The sequence below is a fragment of the Nuphar pumila genome, chromosome 16 (assembly GCF_984573655.1).
Source record: "Nuphar pumila chromosome 16, dmNupPumi1.hap1.1, whole genome shotgun sequence".
Classification (NCBI taxonomy): Eukaryota; Viridiplantae; Streptophyta; class Magnoliopsida; order Nymphaeales; family Nymphaeaceae; genus Nuphar; species Nuphar pumila.
This window is the reverse complement of record NC_143264.1, coordinates 7,422,637-7,443,341: the sequence shown is the minus strand read 5'-3', so window position 1 is coordinate 7,443,341 and position 20,705 is coordinate 7,422,637. Positions and strand designations below refer to the sequence as shown.

Sequence of the window (20,705 nt, the reverse complement as noted above, 5' to 3'; positions counted from 1 at the left end):
TTCTATTAATAATTATTGTAATATACAAGTTATCATAAACATTGTAATTCTTAATTATTAATGCATACTGTAAACATTATTTTGTAGGAGGCATATGAGCAACAGATGATAAAGCGATATAACGATGACTCTACTCAGCATCCATCATTTGATCCTGTAGCATGGGTGACTGAGCAGGTGAACCCAAAAAGGGTCGTGTGTTCGGGTTTGGGAGTAATATGAACACCCCACCTGTCGTTGCTTCCTCCAGTCACGGCTCATAGACTTCCGTCAATATAAGCTCCAAGAATCCTATTTTTTCCGGTGATTATGTACGCTTGATCGTTAAGGACACAATGCGTGACTACTTCCATGAAACCATCGTCGACGTTCTCTGAGCTGAGTTCAACAGTTTTTTGCTGAACAGAGGAAATTCGATTGCAGGTGCCTCTTGTGTATGAAAGTTTCATGCGATATATTGCATATCGTTAGATTTCATATAACTTTGATTGCCTTAACTTAGGTGCATTGAATATAATTTATTTAAGTATAATATGTTTACTGCCTTTGAACACATATACAGCACGAGCATGCTATAATTACATATTCAATTTTTTGACTGCCTTAGAATACATATGAGCATGACAGAATCACATATACAACTTTTTGCCTGCCTTAGAGCATATATGAGCATGGTAGAATCACATATAGAGTTTTTTTACTGCTTTAGAACACATGTGAGCATGATATAATCACATATAGAGTTTTCTTACTGCCTTAGAACACATATGAGCATGATAGAATCACATATAAAGTTTTTTGCCTGCCTTAGAGCACATATGAGCATGATAGAATCACATACAAAGTTTTTTTGACTGCCTTAGAACACATATGAGCATGCTATAATCACATATTCAGTTTTTTGACTGCCTTAGAACACATATGAGCATGACAGAATCACATATACAACTTTTTTCTGCCTTAGAGCACATATGAGCATGGTAGAATCACATATAGAGTTTTTTTGACTGCCTTAGAACACATATGATCATGCTATAATCACATATAGAGTTTTTTTACTGCCTTAGAACACATATGAGCATGATAGAATCACATATAAAGTTTTTTGCCTGCCTTAGAGCATATATGAGCATGATAGAATCACATATAAAGTTTTTTTGACTGCCTTAAAACACATATGAGCATGCTATAATCACATATTCAGTTTTTTGACTACCTTAGAACACATATGAGCATGATAGAATCACATATACAACTTTTTGCCTGCCTTAGAGCATATATGAGCATGGTAGAATCACATATAGAGTTTTTCTGACTGCCTTAGAACACATGTGAGCATGATATAATCACATATAGAGTTTTCTTACTGCCTTAGAACACATATGAGCATGATAGAATCACATATAAAGTTTTTTGCCTGCCTTAGAGCATATATGAGCATGATAGAATCACATATAAAGTTTTTTTTACTGCCTTAGAACACATATGAGTATGCTATAATCACATATTCAGTTTTTTGACTGCTTTAGAACACATATGAGCATTATAAAATCACATATACAACTTTTTGTCTGCCTTAGAACACATATGAGCATAGTAGAATCACATATAGAGTTTTTCTGACTGCCTTAGGACACATATGAGCATGATATAATCACATATAGAGTTTTTTTTACTGCCTTAGAACACATATCATTCACGATAGAATCACATATAGTGTATAATTTATTTCAATATATTTTGTTTATCAATACTGACCTTTCTTTTCTTGTGTAGGTTGCTGGCGATAATCAGTCTAGTAGAGCTGAAGGGATAGATCAAGGCAATGAACAAGAAGACGCACAAAATCTTGGCGTTGATTAGATTAATGTGTTGAATTTGTTCTACTTTCTTTTTGTTTTGAAAATGTAAATATTGAATTGTAACTAATTAAAACTTGCAAATTTTAAAGTGAAATGATTAATTGTTTTAGTTTCCTTTTATATGTATTTTTATGTGTACTTTGTTTTTTATTCACAGGAAATATAAATTGTACAAAAAATATAAATTGTAGCACGAGAAATTTTTTCTCAATATTTAATTTTCAAATATTTTTATTAAGTTTTTTCCTTGTTTGCGACGGATTAGCGACAGATATATCCGTCGCTATTTATTATTATCGCTATTTATTATTACTGTTGAAGTTAGCGATGGATTAGCGACGACTGTAAATCCATCGCCAAATCGAAGTCGTCGTTTAGTAACGACGACCTTGCGACCGAAGTTGTCATTGGTTATTCCGTCGCAACTTAGCGACAGAACTGGCGACAGATACAATATGTTGCTACTTAGCGACGGAACGGGCGACAGATATATGTCTTCGCTTATTAGCGTCGAAAAAATCGTGATGGAAGATATTCGTCGCTACTCCAACGCTAATGTGGTTAGCGACGAATTAACGGTAGATTGAGGACAGATTTAGGTCGTCGCTAATCCACTGGTTTGTTGTAGTGGTTATATGAAGCAATTGCGATAGGGAGAGAGAGAGATATCAAGCATTCGGGTTGCCTCTTCAACCTCAACCCCAAAGGGCGATAGAGGGGGGGGGGACTATCGAGGAACGAGTGTAGCGAAAGTGAGAGCCACAGTTGGGAGAGCCACACACCTCCAAGAACTACACACAAAATCAATGACGGTAGAGGCAGTAATAGTGGCCTCAGTGACGGCCGGCGATAAAGGAAAAGAAACCGATAGACCAATAATCATGCATCTGTGAGCCTTAGTGGAATGAGCATTAAACGCCATAATGTGAACTGCCATATAATCAAAACGCCTCAATGGAAAAATAATGAAGGGCGATGGAAAAATTGACCTTTTTCCACCTTTTGCATGACTGTCTAACTAAGCTGCCAATCCACTACGAGAAGGGACGCTAGTCGTGTAAGTCATAGAGTCACTGATAGAGAAACCATGATTGGCATGAGCATGTGGAATAATGATGGACTTATCACCGGTAGGATAATAATCAAAACTAGTTGCGGCAGATATCTTGGGGGCCCCCAGCAGCATGTTTGATGGTCGTTGAAAGCGAGATACAAGAAGTCGAACAAACGTGTTGGGTTTGGCAACGTATGCCAGAGATGTAGATGATATAGCCAGAACCGTAGTCGAACAAGATTTTCTGGTGAGCTGCCAGGGCAGAGCATGTGATGACTGGACCAGGATCCAGATAGTCCCAATCTTGATGGCATGAAAATCAATCTTCGGCTCCTGAAGATCTTCAATCTGCACCCATGGAGAAAAAGAAGTACGTCGCAAAGGTCGCTTAGAACTCTGACAGGCAAAGTGGCTCTCCAACACAGAAGGTTCGTTGGAGTCAAGAGGCTTCCCGATTGAATGGTGGTGAGGAGAGAGAGAGAGAGAGTCAAGCCCGGTCCAATCACATAGAAGCACAATGTATAAGTCAAATAGGAGCTGTCTCTACTGGGATTGAGGCTCATTCAAAGTTGCATAGGGGACAAGTAGGGCTACTGATCAATGGGTTGGTATTTGACCGTAAGGGTGAACCCAAACCCATCAAAATAACTCGGGTTCGTGCTTGAGTCATGTTTGGTTGAGAAAATGAAATCCAATCCTGACCCGCATAATTTAGAGAGTATTTAGAAATATTTTTTCCACATATACATAAGAAAACATGGGGGTCAACAAAGTCAAGTAGAGCATTCAACAAAAATCATAGCCTTTTTTATGCCCATAATTGTATATCGGGCTTTGGATGGGATCGAGTAGTGAAGACAAGCCCGACCTATTAGCTGCCTTAGAGCTACGTAGCATACTGATTCTCACTAGGGGATGTGAACGGATCGGATGTGGCCCATACCATATCCAACTAATGGGATGTGGGCTAAACGGATTTGAATTCAGATATGAATTCAGATATAGATTTGGATGGTGAAAAGCTAATCACTTTTTTACATGTAATAAAGGATTCAGATATCCATCAAATTCCGATATTTATTGGATTCGATAACGAAAATTAAAACCATAGCTGTATTCAATTATAATCGGATAAGGTTTTGTCTTATCAAGTGCAACTAAACGGAATTGAATTTGGTTGGATATTAGATAAAATTCGATTAGTTGACATCGCCACCGAGTGGCAGCTCAAAGGGAGAGGTTCTTCACGCGTTTTAAGCAACTGATTGGGGGTAACAAACTGTCCACTTCATGAGTCAAGAATAATCCAAGCAATAACAAATGGAAAGGTAGTTTAATCATTTATTATATCTCTCAATCGTTATTATGGCGTTTGACATGGACTTGATCCTTACCATACCCTATAGGGTCAGGGTGTCGTGATAAACAAGAAGTTTCAATTAGAATCTTGGTTGGACCCCAAGGATCCTATTAATATATAGAGCTGGGTATGGTTTGTGAAATTTTATACCTACCCATCCATAATTTTTTAATGCAAAGAAGATAAAAAATATTATTTTACCGGGTATAGTTCCGGTCTGGTTCATGAAATCCTTTTAAGATCTAGGTATGGTTTCTCTTATGGTGAGTCCGATTAGACCCATGTCCAGCCTGGATACAATCAACTTAAATCAGGTTTAGGTTTGGATTTACCTGGATCGGAACCAAACAAGACCCGTTGACACCCTAGCTATAGGTTTATCTTATTTATGGGGCTCAACTAAATTTAGTATACCCAATTTAGTTAGATGATGGTAGGCGAGAATTCTTGACTTGCTGTCGTTGAGCCCAAATTAATTATTACCCTTTACGTTATTCAACTGTTCTTTTCCACTGGTGAATAAAAGCTCTTTGATGTCCGTTTCCTTATTTATGTATAACCTGGACTTTTGATACACCAAGATAGCAACCAAAACCTACAATTATGACCAACCAAATTTTAGAATAAAGAAACAGTCAAGTGATAAGCAATAATGGTCCATCTAGCTAGACGACATATGCTCACCTTTCACCTTTTGGAAGTGCAGGTGAAACTAGCCTAACGAGCCGAGCAAGCCAAGGTCAGGATGTTAGGGCACAGCTATTAAGGGTGAACACCAGCTACAGCTCGAGCTAAGCTCTATGAGCCAATCACAAGTTGGCTCATTTTATTAAAAAAAAAAGTTGTTCTTTCACGTGCTTTTAGGGATAGCATGTGCTACCTAATTCATGGGTAAGGAACCAGATTGTTTTGACAAATCTGACTTTGTGAATGTAATCAAAATAGTTGAAATCAACCCTTGGATCATAGTTTTTTGACATAAAAATATGTTTTTTGAGGTTTAAAATTTGATAATTGTTAGCTGATGTTTTAAGAAAAACATTATCCAAAGGTCAGTTTCTACTAAACTTAATATATAAATTACATCTCAAGGTCAGATATGTAAAAAACAGAAACAAATAAAATATCATATTTTTTCAATATTAGTTTTCTTACCCATGATGGTAGCAAACAATACCCACCCACCCACACACACACACACACACATATATATATATATATATATATATGTGTGTGTATATAAGGAAATGCAGTCATGCTAAATGAGTTTTTTTGGCATTTTTTGTTTTATTTTTAAATTCTGACCATATATATATATATATATATATATATATTATAAAAGATCATATAATGCATACTATAAATAATATATTAACAAAATACTATAAAAAATAAAGTTAATATGACCCGGTCAAGTTATGGACGTGACCCAACTGAGTCATAGGTCAACTCAAGGACGAGCCGAATGACGAGTCAACGAGTTTTAAAACCAGGGTTTAAAATAACGAATGTAAACGCCCATATGTCTGGTGAGATGCCAAGAAGCAGTCATCGGCCTTAGGCAGTGGCGTAGCTAGGATTCATGTGTGGGGGAGGGGGGCAAACAGGGGTGTGGAAAAAAAAAAACTGGTTTGATAGTCGGTGGTTCGGGGGCAGCGGCCCCGAATTTTTTTTTTTTGAGATAAAATAAAAAATGACTACTATTATTAATAAAAATCTATTTCATATGGACAAATCAAACTATTTGCTGCAATCAGGGCTGGGCTAGGACTGGGCTACAAAAATGGATAAAAATCTATTTCATATGGAATCAGGGCTGGGCTAGGACTGGGCTTTTAAAAAAAAAAAATTAACTGTTTGGGGGAGGCAGGACTGGGCCCCAGCTCCGCCTATGGCTTTGGGTAGAGAGTGTGTGGGACCAAAGTTGCATCAAGTCATATGGTCCACACGTTTTGAAATTTCAAGACTAGCCGTTATAAATAGGGAACTTGAGCATTTCCCCAAGTCTTGTAGTGCCTAGCAAACAAAAGCAACTGCTCTTTACTTGTCACAAACAATGGCCTCCTCCACACTTGTAGTTGCGCTCTCCATTTTTGGCCTCCTCTTGAGGAGCTCCTCTGCTCAACTCACCACTGATTTCTATGATAGCTCTTGTCCTAGTGCCTTCTCCACCATCCGATCTCAGGTTGAGTCGGCCGTGGCTAACGAGAATCGAATGGGCGCATCTCTTCTTCGCCTCTTCTTCCATGATTGCTTTGTTAATGTATGTGCTTTTAACCACTTTAGTTTTCTGGATTTATAACCTGAAGAAACTGCACCCAGCACGAAGACCTGGTCGTGATGGCTCTATTGCTTCCATATTAATGTGTTTACACCAACTCTAAATCGCACACGCTGCATATGCCACTTTTGGATTTGATAAAAATTTTCTTAGGAAATTTGACCGTTCATATCATATGACAATCATGGGATACACTGATACGAAAATTTTCACCATTATTTCTCATCCCCCTTAGATGGAGGAATTTTTCATATGTACAGCTGGTAAAATCATGGAAGAATATGAAAATTGTCATATGAAAAGTTCTCTTGTTTAGAAATGCATGTAAGTTCTGTTTGTTTGTTTTTTATATAGATTCTTCACATTTTCTTCCCACTTCCAAACATTCCCATGGAGTACTGCAACAAGATTATTTTAGATTATTTTCTAACGTAGGCTTGCATAAAGAGCTTATCTACACCAACTTATTGATTCAATTATCTTGGGATTGGTTATGGTTATTATGGTTTTCTTACAAAAGTTGATTTTCGTGTGCTTGACTTTGCAGGGATGCGATGGCTCTATTCTATTAGACGACACCGCCACATTCATTGGGGAGAAGAATGCTGCACCAAACGTCAACTCTCTTAGAGGGTTTGAAGTAATTGACAGTATCAAGGCTGCAGTTGAGGAGGTCTGCCCTGGTGTTGTCTCTTGTGCAGACATCCTAGCCATCAGTGCTAGAGACTCAGTTGTTGTGGTCTGTGTTTTATTGATACATTGCTTCCTAACCCTTCTTATTATCGTTTTCTTAGCGTAAAGATTTTTTTTTAATAATGTGGAGAAGCCACCAGTTTTGTTTGGGCATCTCATTATGAGCCCAAGAGGAGATCCAGGGAGCGATTAAGTGCTCCAGGTATGTGACGCAGCCAATCACATAACAGCATTCAATGTGTGGCCTGCAATATGCTGAGTTGGTCCCATGCAATGCTGTGATGTGATCGGCTGAGTCACATACTCCATGGAACCCCTCTCTTACGAGCCGGAAGGTGACACATTGATTGTGGCTCTGTTTCGATGCCCACAGTGTAAAACACCACGAGTACTCTTTGGCTTCGGGCTTGAGGTAAATGATGTGCACCACATAAAGCTCTTGTGGGCCAGCAGTAGCCATTGATTTAACTGCAAACAATTAGTTTGGCACCTTGGTGAGCCCAAAGAGTGCGCCACATAAAGCATTTAGGGAGTTTGACTAATGTATAAAAGTACTCGTGTGAATTATGTGACTCTGATACAGCTGGGAGGACCTAGTTGGGATGTGAAGCTAGGAAGAAGGGATGCAACGACAGCAAGCCAGGCTGCAGCTAACACCAGCATCCCACCTCCAACCAGTAATCTTGACAGACTCATCTCTAGCTATGGAGCCCAGGGACTTTCTGCCCAAGATATGGTTGCATTGTCAGGTATCAAACAATCTCTCTCTCTCTCAGTTATATTTTCAATTTAGCAATGTCAACGGGTGAGACCTTCACCGAACCGTGGTGGGTTCAAACCTGGATTTGACTCTGAGGTGCTGGTACTGGGTCCTACCAGACCTACTATGAAAGAAACCATACTCAAGTCCTATAAGGATAGAACTAACTAGATCAGGGCCATACCCAGTAAAACAACAATTTTCATGTTTCTTAAATTAAAAAGTTGTGGACCTTAATTGGAACTCAAGCCAAACCCGGGTCTAGTTGTGAAATTTCATAAACCATACCCTGCTCCATATACTAATTAGACTTCGTGCCTCTAACTCGAATTGTTAATCCGACCTCCTTTATTACCAAACCCGCATTCTATCAGATCCAGTACAGGTTGAGATCAGGTCATACCCGACTTGTTGACACCCATGTCATGTATCAAGTAATACTCTCTCTCTCTCTCTCTCTCTCTCTCTAACATCATGTTAATTTGTGAAAGTAGGGGCCCATACTATTGGCCAGGCAAGGTGCACCACCTTTAGAAACCACATATACAATGAGGCCAACGTAGACAGTTTCTTTGCCAGCACAAGGCAAGCCAACTGCCCTAGCACTGCAGGCTCAGGGGACAACAATTTGGCACCTCTTGACATACAGACCCCAACATTCTTTGACAACAGCTACTTCAAGAACCTGGTTGCTAGGAGGGGCCTCCTTCATTCCGATCAAGAATTGTTCAATGGTGGATCCACTGATTCCCAAGTTCAAACTTACAGTGAAAACGCTGATGCCTTCAGCGCGGACTTCATCACCGCCATGATCAACATGGGAGACATCAAACCTCTTACTGGATGTGATGGTGAAATCAGGACTAATTGCAGGGTTATCAATTGAGAAGACCTAAAGTGCTCTTTTGGATGCACTAGGAGAGTTTGATTAGCAACCACACCATAATGTGTGAGTCTATAGTGCGTTGTTGTATGGATTTGAGTCATTTGGGCCTTTTACCCCTTTTTTTTCGCTTCTTTCTCAAAATTTGTTTTGTTGGGATTGTGCCTTTGGTTGTTTAAGCCTCTGCAATGGATAATTTGGATTTCTGCAATCTTAAAGGTTTTCATTTTCATATTGAGAGATGATTCTGTTGGATCCTAGCTAGTAGACCTGGAAAGTCTGGGAAGTAGGGGTGATAACGGATCGGGTACGACCAGATCCCGACCTGTACCGGATCCTATAGGGCCAGGGTTTGGTTAAAAAAAGGGATCCGATTAAATATCTGGGTCAGACCCATAAGGTCTGATTATTAAATGAGTCAGGTATAGTTTATGAAATTTTATACTAAACTTGGCTCCAACCCGAGTTCCAATTAAGATCCGCAATTTTTAATGTAACAAACTTAAAAAATATTATTTTACCTGGTATGGACTGGATCTGGTTTATGTAATTCTTATCGGATCCGAGTGTAGTTTTTCTTATAAAAAAATCTGGTTGGACACAAATCCATTTCCGATACCCTCATCAGTTAGTCGGATCCAGGTTTGGACTCACCCATTTTAGTGGGGGTATGACCCGTTGGCAACTCTACTGGGTACTGGAAAGGTCTTTGTGGGTCCTTGGCCAAGTCTGACCCCACTCTGCCTTACCTGTTTCACTCTTGGGCCATGTGAACCTGTCTAAAAAGCCTACGGGAATTTGATCCCGAACCATGAACTTTGAAATCTAGTAAAAACCAAAAATAACTAGAAACTAAATTATGGAAAAACAGGAAATATCAGAAAATAATAAAGTCTAGAAATTGTCTCATAACAACAACAATCAACTCTCATCGATATTTGAGCATTATGCACTCTCTTTTTTAACAAGAAAGTTAATGTCAATATGCTTTGACTTCGATGAGCTCCTATTGTTATTAGAATATAGCACTGTTGAATTATTGTCACAAAATGACTTTAGCGGTCTTTCAACATTATCCAAAATCCGCAGCCCTTTGACAAAATTACATAGTCATATCCCATGGTTGAATGTCTCATAACAAGCTGCAAATTCTGCTACCATACTGAAAGAAACAATGAGTGTCTATTTGGCAGTCCTTCAAAAAATAGCAACCCGACCAACAGAAAAATATAAACTGATGTAGATCTGCGACTGTCTTAGCATCCTGTAAAGTCAGAATTAGAATACCCAATGATCTCGAACTGATCTGACTTCCTGTATGTGAGCATATAACCTTTTGTTTTCTGCAAATATCGCATAACCTATTTGGCTACATTTCAATGATCCACATCTGGGTTACTAAGATATCTGCCTAACATCCCAACAATGTATGTTAAATTCAGACGCATACATACATGAGCATATATAAGACTCCTCACAGTAGATGTATAGAAAATCTGTTCCATAACCTTAATTTTATACTTGTGTTTGGGGCACTGAGCGAGACTAAACTTGTCTCTTTTAGCAACAAGAGTATCTTTTGGTTTGCAATCCTCCATGCCATACATTTCCAGAATCCTTTCGATATAGCGCTTTTGTAATGATCCAAGAACACCCCGAAAATAGTCTCGATGTATCTGGATCCCTAATACAAAAGAGGCATCCCCAAGATCTTTCATTTCAATTTTTTATCAGAAATCGCTTGGTTTTGTACAGTATGCCTATATCATTACTGGCAAGCAATATGTCATCCACATACAAAACCAACAAAATAAATTTACTCCTACTGAACTTATGGTATATGCATTCATCAACCACATTCATCTCAAAACTAAATGAGAGGACAACTTGATAAAATTTATGATACCACTGATGAAAAGTTTACTTAAGTCCATAGATGAATTTTTTTAGTTTGCAAACCATTTTCTTGGCATCGCCTAAGACAAAATATTTTGATTGTACCATGTATATTATCTCATCGATGTTTCCATTAAGGAATGTAGTCTTAACATTCATATGATGTAACTCTAAGTCATGATGAGACACAAGTGCCATCATAATCCTGAAAGAGTCTTTCGTAAAAACCGGAGAGAAAGTCTTTATGTAGTCAATGCATTTCTCTTAAGTAAACCCTTTTGCAGCAAGACAAACATTATATCTTTCCATGTTACCCTTTGAATCCCTTTTGGTTTTAAATATCCTTTTGCAACCAACAGGTTTCACACCTTCAAGTAATGAGAAAAGATCTCACGCATCATTATTCCTCATGGATTTAATCTCTTCATAGATTACTTCATTCCACTTTTGAGAGTTAGAACTTTTTGTGTCTTGATAGTGGTAGATTAGACCATCTTCCATTAGGCCAGTATCACCCTTATGTTCTTGTAGAAAGACAATATAATCATCTGAAATTGTCCTTCTTCTCTCTCAAGCAGATTTTTTTAATGACACTGGCTCTTGAGGTGTTTCTTGAGTTTGAACTACAGAAGTAAAAGCTTGATTTTGGATAGGGAGATCTAAAGCATTACCTTGATCTGAATTTGTGGAAACAATGTTAGGAATGGAAATCTAATTATTATGATTCATAATTGTAAGAAGACAAAGAGACTCTTTTTCAAAAGCAATGTCTTTTACTTTATCACTCTTACAAACTTAGCACCCTCAAATAAACAAGTCATTCTCATTTCGAAAAAAGACTTATTCGCAGGGTCATAAAACTTATAGCTCCTAGACCTTTCAAAATACCCAACAAAATAGCAGCTAACAATTCTAAAATTCAGTTTCTTTTCATATAGCCTATAGAGCCTAGCCTCAGCTAGACATCCCCAAATATAAAAATGTTTCATCTAGGTTTTTGGCCTACCAACAATTCATATGGGGTCTTGGTTACTGCTTTAGAGGGTACCTTATTCAAAACATAAGTTGCAGTCTTTAATGCTTCTCTCCAGAAGGACTCTGGTAAGGTGAAATGAGAAATCATACTCATTACTATATCCTTAAGAGTCATATTTCATCTTTCAGCAACATCATTCATGCTAGAATGTTTGACGTGATATACTAAGGGACAATCCCACATTCCTCTAAGAATTTAGCAAAAGGCCCTAGACGTTGTTCTCCTGATCCATCATATCTGCTATAGTACTTACCACCATGTTCAGATCTGATGACCTTAATTCATTTGCCAAGTTGGTTTTCAACTTTGGCCTTAAACAATTTGAACACATCCAAGGATTGAGACTTCATAAATTATATATAGATACCCATAACAAGAATAGTCATCTATAAATGTAATAAAATATTGTTGACCATTTCAAGAAGCCGTAGGGAATGGTTCACAAATATAAGTATGGATTAATTCTAAGATGTTTGTTCACATTTCAGCACCTAATTTCTTTATGTTTATTCGTTTTTCTTTTATACATTCAACATGAACCTGAAAGTCAATGAAATCAAGGGAATCAAGAACCTCACTTGACATAAGTCTTTCAATTCTTTGTTTAGAAATATGGCTTAAGTGCTTGTGCTATAATAAAGCAAAATTCTCTTTTGTTAATTTTTGTTTTATACCACAAAAACTTAATTGCAAGGTTTCATTAAATGAGACAATAGTATCAAGCAAATAAATGTTATCAACTGCAGATAAAGAACTAGTCTCAATAAGATTTGAATGAAGAAATAATTTAAATTTATTATTTCTAAATAAACAAGTATAACCATATTTATCCAAAATTGAAATAGAAATCAAATTTTGCCTAAAGGATGACACAATAAATATTTCTTTCAAATCTAAATAATTTTCAGTCTTTAATAACAATCTAAATATCTCTGTTGCCTTAACTTCAATTGTTTTGTCATCGCCCACATAGATGAGTCTTTCAACATCAATTGGAGCTTGACAACTTAGACAACCATGCATAGACATACTTATGTGAGTGATAGCACCAGAATCCATCCACCAAGTGTGTTCGGGTACATAAGTCAAATTAATTTTAGAACAAACCAAACTAAGAAGTGTATCTTTCTTCTCACGCCAGGCATGATACTTGATACAATCCTTTTTCATGTGACCCTCCTCTTTATAAAAGAAACAACTAGACTTTAAGTCCTGATGTCTTTTCTGTTTCTTCTACGATTGAGGGTTAACTGCAACTTTCTTAGTTTTTTTTTTAACCTATCTTTAGAGGTTACTGCCAAATGAGCACTCTCAGTCTTCTCTTTATTCATCATTTTCTCTTCTTGCACATAGTGTGAAATGAGCTCATCAAGAGTTTATTTTTTCTTCTGGTAGTTATAACTGATCTTAAACTGACTATATTGTATAAGAAAGAATATCAAAACCATGTACACGAGTAAGTCCTCAGACAACTCTAACCTTAGTACCATGAGTTTTGAAGCAAGATGAGACATCTCCATGATATACTCCTGAATGTTTCCTTTGCCCTTATACCTTATTGAAACATGACTCGAAATAAGAGTACTTATCTTAGCCTTTTCATTTTTTGCAAAACTTTTTCCAATTTCTTTAAAAAAATGTTTATCATTTACCTCTTCGAACATGGTACCCCTAAAGAATTCAAGAATTGCATGTTTCATGATCACGAGACTCATGTGATTAGATTGATCTCACCGCTCAGAGTTTTTTTTATCCTCAGTAGAACTCCTATCCGTAAGAGCGGGAGATTGATCTTCTTGCAGTGCAAGATCCAAATCTATGCATCTAAAAACAATCATAACGTTCTCTTTCCAGTTCTTGAAATTGAAACCACTCAAAATAGGGATAAAATTAATGTTTGCAGATATCATTAAAGCAGAGGTATTAACTGAATAAAGAACAAACAAACTTATGATTAACATACATTTCTCATATGCAATAACATAAAATAACATATTTAAACAATGGTGAACCTTATTACAAGATACCCAATACAATATTGACACTTAGTCTTTGGACAGAAGTGTCAAACAATGAGATTTTCTTTGGATCGACTCATTATTCACATAAAAAACCGAATAATTATCCTCTATTTATTATTGAAATTATATATTTGGGCTCAACCAAATAGTAATATTTCTTTAAGCTGATCACTATTTACATGAACCAAAAATATATAAGCATCACAATATTTCAAAATAAACTAATCTAAACAACAAAAGTTATTTCAGCAACATATTGATTCAATTAATTCAATTTAAAATATTGGACCCAGAATAAAAAACAATATCAATGTTTAAATATGTCAATAGATGCACATGAACAATAAGGCAAGCATAATAATATACATGGGCCGAAAAGTAATCGAATATCGACCCACCAAAATAACTCATAATGAATTCCAAATAGCCTTATAAAATCCTCAAATTTTTTTTATAATACATAGTGCATAGGTCCAGCCAATCGAGCCTGGCCGGACCCACTTGCGGATCCAAGAATAGGTCTGACCCGGATCGGGTCAAACCCAGCACATAACAACCGGGTGTAGGTCTGCACCACCGGGTAGAGTCCTACCAAACCTGACCTGCACAATACTGCGGCTTGACTCAGATTTGCCCCCAAAACCAAATGGGAATTAAACTGGTTAGTAGCCCCTTCTCTGAACAAGACCATATCTAGTTTGACCCAATCGGTTATCAAACTCAGTTTTGGCCACCTTAGATGCCTAAGCCTAGTAAGACACAGGACCAAACATATCTTATGTATGGACACCAAAACGGCCCTAGCCTAGCTGAACCGGCTATGTGCACAGAGCACCGAGTCGACCAAAACCAAATGGCCAAACCAGCCATGTGCACAGGAGGCCGGGTCAACCAAAACCAAATGACTGAATCGGCCGTGGTCTAGTCAGCTAAAGGGTTGAACCACTTAAGCATGGACGAACCGGTCCAACCAACGATCGAACCACCCAACTTGACTAGGTCACCGAAAGTGCACCAGATCAGTCTTGGAAATCGAACCGGTCTTGACTGACCTTAGGTCAGAACTGAGGTTGTGAATGGCAGTCGTTGACCTCAATGCATCCAACGATGGTGGCTAGCATGAGCCGGATGCCATGCACACCAATGCTGGTCATGTCCGGCTCTGAAAAAAATCACACGCGGTGGCTTGGGGCGGTTCGTAGGCCCCATGTCATTATCAATTGTCGATTGCTCGACCAAAAACCAAGTCGATCCGCCGAACAGAGTGGGGAGCTACAACGTCGGTCAGTGATTCGACCAGCCATAGAACTCTTAATGGTCGATGATGCAAAAGAAAGGGAAACCCCCTTTCATCTGGCCAAGAATCTGCTTTTGCCCCATGCTGACTCGTCTAAGATCGATCCCGATGCTGAACCCCTCTTGATCGACGATCGATCTGGATCCTGATGTCCAACAAGTGGATGGTCAATCCAAAACGCAAAAGACGTCGCCTGAGAAGCTCATCGGCGTTGGCCAAAAAAGCAATGTCAATCCTGACAACGCTTGGACAAATTGTCCACTCGCCTATGCCATCTGGTTATCCATAGTGGCGACAGTTCTTCGTCCGACGTCCAGCATCTAAAGTGGCAGAGGGCCCTCTTCCACCATCTGACGGTTTGAAAAATAGAGGGCTCTCTACCGCACTCCGTCCGACCAACAAAAAAAATGGGGAACGACCGAATGACCCTTCCATCTGATTGACAGCAAAAGAGAAGGGTCTCACGGCCCTTCCCGTTCGACACCCTAAATGGGGGCCAAACTCCTTTGTTGGTGTCTAATGTCTTGAAGAGAGAGGATCGGTCGATTCTCTCTACGTTAGGGCACGACCGAACAACACAAGAAGGGTCGATCGACCCTTTTTCATTAGCGCCTTGACGTCGATTGGATCAGATCGGCATTGAAAGAAAATGAAACATATAATAAAAAATGTATGTTTCAACGATTCAACGGGAACATGCGCTCTGATACCAATTGTTAGATTTAGAAATTCACCGAAAACCAAAGAGGGCTGATTTACATGTTCTCGCTAAATCATTGAAACAAAAACTGAAACCAAACTTGATGAGGAAGCCTACCTGAAAGCATAGGTGTTCTGGTAGATCGTTAACAGTATGATTTTTCAGAACCTGTATATCTGACTCTTTTTCTTTCACTAAACCTAATGAGAGAGGAATTGAACTCTCTTTCTAACTTATGGAGAATCTCAAGAGAAGACCATTATATAAGGTTTGGGGATAATAACCTAATGTGTTTAGGAGTCTGTCTCCAATTAAGCTTATCATTACATAATTGTAGACAAGATAGGTCTCTTCACATTATGTGTCATACCATATGAGATATCACAGAGTTCGTTCGGATTAGATCACATGAATCAGAATCTAAGATAGTTTTACGATGTATGATTCTAGGTTCACACAACGCTTCTGCAAATCAATTCATGATTGAGGGGTACCTTCAGTGTTAGAGCCTAGAGTCCTTTTTTGGCTCTGTTTGTGATGTTCATTTTGATCAAAGGGAAAAGCATGCTTTAATTTCCACTTTGAACTAATCAAATATTGATAATTGCAAAATGATTAAATCAAGCAATTAATCAATGGGGGCACTGCTTGTCTGGCAGGAGCAGTTAGTGCCCATCACATTGTGTTGGAACGTTGCAAGTTCCAATCTCAAATGTTATGACTATATAACTGGTAAGGGTTTGTGTAACCCCAGTTTTCTTTGAGTCAAATAGAAGCTATCTTTTTTTACACTGAAGCACCATTTCAAAGTTGCATAGGAGAGAAGTAGGGCTAGCTATCAACTGGTCGGTATTTGACAGTCAGGGTGAACCCAAACCCACCAAAACAACTCGAGTTCGTGCTTGAGTTATGTTTGGTTGAGAAAATGAAATCCATTTAGCCCGCATAATTTAAAAGTATTTAGAATATATATATATTTACATATATACATAAGAAAACTTGGGGTCAACAAAGTCAGGTCGAGCATCCAACAAAAATCATAGTCATGGCATATTCCTTGAGTCGGGCTAAAAAATAACACCTAAGAACACCTTTTTATGCTCATACCCGTATATTGAGCTTTGGATCAGATCGAGTAGTGAAGACAAGCCTGACCCATTAGCTTCCTTAGAGCTATGTAGAAGACTGATGCTGACCCAGTGCTAGGGATATAAACGGTTCGCTTTCGGATTGGATGTAGCTCATACCATATCCAACTAATGGGATGTGGGCAAAACGGATTTGATTTCAGATATAGAATTGGGCGGTGAAAAGCACATGTCAGATCCACTTTTTTACATGTAAATGGATTCTATTGACACATTGCTTCCTAACACTTCTTATTATTGTTTTCTTTGCGTTAACGATTTATTTTTTAATAACGGCAACAAACCACCAGTTTGGTTTGAGCATCCCATTATGAGCCCAAGAGGAGATCCAGGGAACGCTTAATTAAGTGTTCCGGGTATTTGATGCAGCCAATCACAGGACAACATTTAATGTGGGGCCTGCAATATGTTGTTGTTGGCCCCATGCAATGTTGTGATGTGATTGGCTGCATCAAATACCCGGAGCACTTAAGCCCTCTATGGAACCCCTCTCGTACAAGCTGGGAGGTGGTGAGACCATATTTTTAGGATCCTTTTTACGAAGGTTAGGCCCTTGCTTTTCCTTTACCCAATTGATTTGCACAGAAGATTCGTGTTGGAGAGCAAGATGTTATTGCTCTTTCTTCTTTTGAGATCCAGTGTGAGGCGCCACTTCTGATGGTATGTGCTAGTGAGTGTGCTTCTACTATAGCATCTACATTATTACAAGGCTATCAAGGGGTTTTGTCTAACTAACTTGCTAGATTACAAGGCTCTTATGAAGCAAGCTAATCTACACACTTGAACTGGCTGATCGGTCTATACAACTAGTGCTGCCACTCAAGACAGCACCTACACACTGCTCACACAGCAGGGAGGTTCTTCGCTCGAGCTGTCATGCAGGACAAGCTTACACAGGCAAGTTACAGGGCACTGCACTAGGCAAGTGCAGAAAGGCACACGATAGAGTTGTTGCAGGGGTGAGGCGTGTGGCGCAGAAGAGATGCACGGGTGTGGCAGTGCGTGGCTAGGTGGACAGGCATGGTGCAGTGCAGCAAGCGCTCAGGGAGGTTGTGAGGCAGACGTAGCAGGCGGCGGGCAGTACGTGTTGCTGGCGATCGGGCGTGCAGTAAGCAAACAACACGTGGCAGAGGTTTTGCGCTTGGAGAGGTTTGCACGGTAGTGTGACGTGCGACAGTGGTGCGCGCGGTAAGGCAGAAGGCACATGGTGGACAGACAGTGCGCGACAGAAGTTGTGCACTGAGGGATGTTTGCACGACAGTGTTGAGCATAGGCGTGGCAAGCGCGTGCGCTGTGGTGCGCGGAACGCGTGCGTGTAGTGCGTCTAATATGCTGCATCGTGCAGTGAATGTGCGTGACTGACGGCGTGCGCAGAGTGCGGCACAATCAATAAGATGATTGTCACGACGCAAGACCAATCTTGAGCCTCTGACTGAATTCTGAAGGATCATCGAACCAGAGGCATTAAACCTCCTCTGCAACAGTTGGACGGTGTCTTCTAGCCAAGAAACCTTCTTACGTCTACGGACATAATGAAAGATCTCGCAAAGCAACAAAACGCTCGTCGAATGGCTGATGGAAGTTCACGTAGATCCGGTAAGTAGATCACATGCAACGAAGTGAATTTCTTTGCCGAATCAAACTGAAATAGATGACAGACAAGTCAGGAGCTCATCGATTCTTCGGATGAGAATGTGCGCTCTTGACATCTTCTCAGCAGCATGTATTTGCAAAGGATCCGCAGAAATGTTGTATGTGCGCTGAATCAAGTCTAGGCTTGAAGCACTTGACTGGATTCAAATCCAATTGTACTAGCTTCAGACTAGTAGCAATTGGCCCAAGGAATGACGCGCACGTCAGTCCCGAATTTTTCCAAAAGAAGAACCGAATGCATAAGGCACCAAGAGACGAGACTCTCCAAGACCGAAGTCAATTTGAATTCAATTATTCCAAAGATACAAAATGAGTACACAAGAGCCTTATTTATATGCTGAGGAAAACTGGATACCATAAACCGGATACCGCTCTTCCAAGTGGTCCCCAACCAAAACAACTCCCATGAGCTGAACCTGGCCCGTTCTTGCCTTGGCACCCCAAACACCCATGCATTGAATCTGGTCCTGCTGACTTGGCGCTCTCTCCACTGCCCGTTAGTACTTGCTTGACTTCGCTGAACCTGGTCAAGCTGAGGTGGCTGAGTTGTTGGCACATGCTGAAACCCACGTTGGCAGCTGCAGCCTTCTGTCGTGGCTTGCACTGGCGTGGCAGTGCTACTGAGGCAACCAGCTAGAGGTGACTTCATTGTGGGTCGCGTCACAGGTGACACATTGATTGGGGCTTTGTTTCAATGCCTACAGTGTAAAACTCCATGAGTACTTTTTGGCTTCGGGTTTGCGGTAAAGGATGTGCACCTTGGGTATCATACTCACAACATCCTTCAACTTGAACTCCTTGAATGAACCCACCTCACCATGTGGGCAGAGACCTTGTGGGTTGGCAGTAGCCATTGATTTAACTACAAACAATTAGTTTGGCACCTTAGTGAGCCCAAAGAGTGCACCACATAAAGCATTTTGGGAGTTTGACAATTTAGAACATGAACTTTTAATCTTAATGTATAAAAGTACTCGTGTGAATTATGTGACTCTGAAACCGTTGGGAGGACCTAGTTGGGTTGTGAATCTTGGAAGAAGGGATGCAAGGACAACAAGCCAGGCTGCAGCTAACACCAACATCCCACCTTCAACCAGTAATCTTCCCAGACTCATCTCTAGCTATGGAGCCCAGGGACTTTTTGTCCAAGATATGGTTGCATTGTCAGGTATCTCTCTCTCTCTCTCTCTCTCTCTCTCTCTCTCTCTCTCTGTTAATTTGTGAAAGCAAGGGCCCATACTATTGGCTAGGCAAGGTGCACTAACTTTAGAAACCATATATACAATGAGACCAACTTAGACAGTTTCTTTGCCAGCACAAGGCAAGCCAACTGCCCTAGCAATGTAGGCTCAAGGGACAACAATTTGGCACCTCTTGACATACAGACCCCAACATTCTTTGACAACAACTATTTCAAGAACCTGGTTGCTACGACGGGCCTCCTTAATTTCGATCAAGAATTGTTCAATGGTGGATCTACTGACTCCCAAGTTTAAACTTACCGTGAAAATGCTGACGCCTTCAATGCAAACTTCACCGCCGCCATGATCAAGATGGGAGACATCAAACCTCTTACTGGATCCAATGGTGAAATCAAGACTAATTGTAGGGCTGTCAATTGAGAAGATCTGAAGTGCTCTTTTGGATGCACTAGGAGAGTTTGATTAAATGTGTGGGAGTCTAGACTCTAGACATTTGGGCCTTTTGACGTTTTTTTTTTTTTGTTTTTCTCAAATTTTGCTTTCTAAGGATTGTGCCTTTGGTTGTTTAAGCCTCTGCAATGGATAATTTGGATTTCTGCACTTAAAGATTTTCATTTTCATATTGAGAGTTGGATTCTAGTAGACCTGGAACCAAGATCTGGATCCATGACCCGTCTTGCTCTATGTAGAGACCAGGGAGGAGGTAAGCAATTTTAGTTACATCATGTCACTTGTACTAAGTCTAGGAAGTATGGGTGTCAATGAATCAAGTATGACCTGATGCAGACATGTACCAGGTCCTATAGGGTCAGGATTTGGTTAGGGGCTCTAATTAAATATCCTGGTTGGACCCCTGAGG

At 39.6% G+C, this 20,705-nt stretch overlaps 1 protein-coding gene and 1 pseudogene across 1 annotated transcript; both read left to right on the top strand.

Annotated features, from left to right (window-relative positions):
- The first annotated feature begins 6,273 nt into the window (after nucleotides 1–6,273).
- On the top strand, nucleotides 6,274–9,104 carry LOC149812824 (peroxidase 4-like). The gene is made up of 4 exons (XM_089991999.1): nucleotides 6,274–6,539; nucleotides 7,105–7,296; nucleotides 7,834–7,999; nucleotides 8,505–9,104. Exons 1-4 carry the CDS (start codon nucleotides 6,333–6,335, stop codon nucleotides 8,894–8,896), a joined length of 957 nt encoding a protein of 318 aa, XP_089848125.1. The 5' UTR covers nucleotides 6,274–6,332; the 3' UTR covers nucleotides 8,897–9,104.
- Nucleotides 9,105–17,973: 8,869 nt separating this feature from the next.
- On the top strand, nucleotides 17,974–20,266 carry LOC149812823 (peroxidase pseudogene; annotated as a pseudogene).
- Nucleotides 20,267–20,705: the final 439 nt, after the last annotated feature.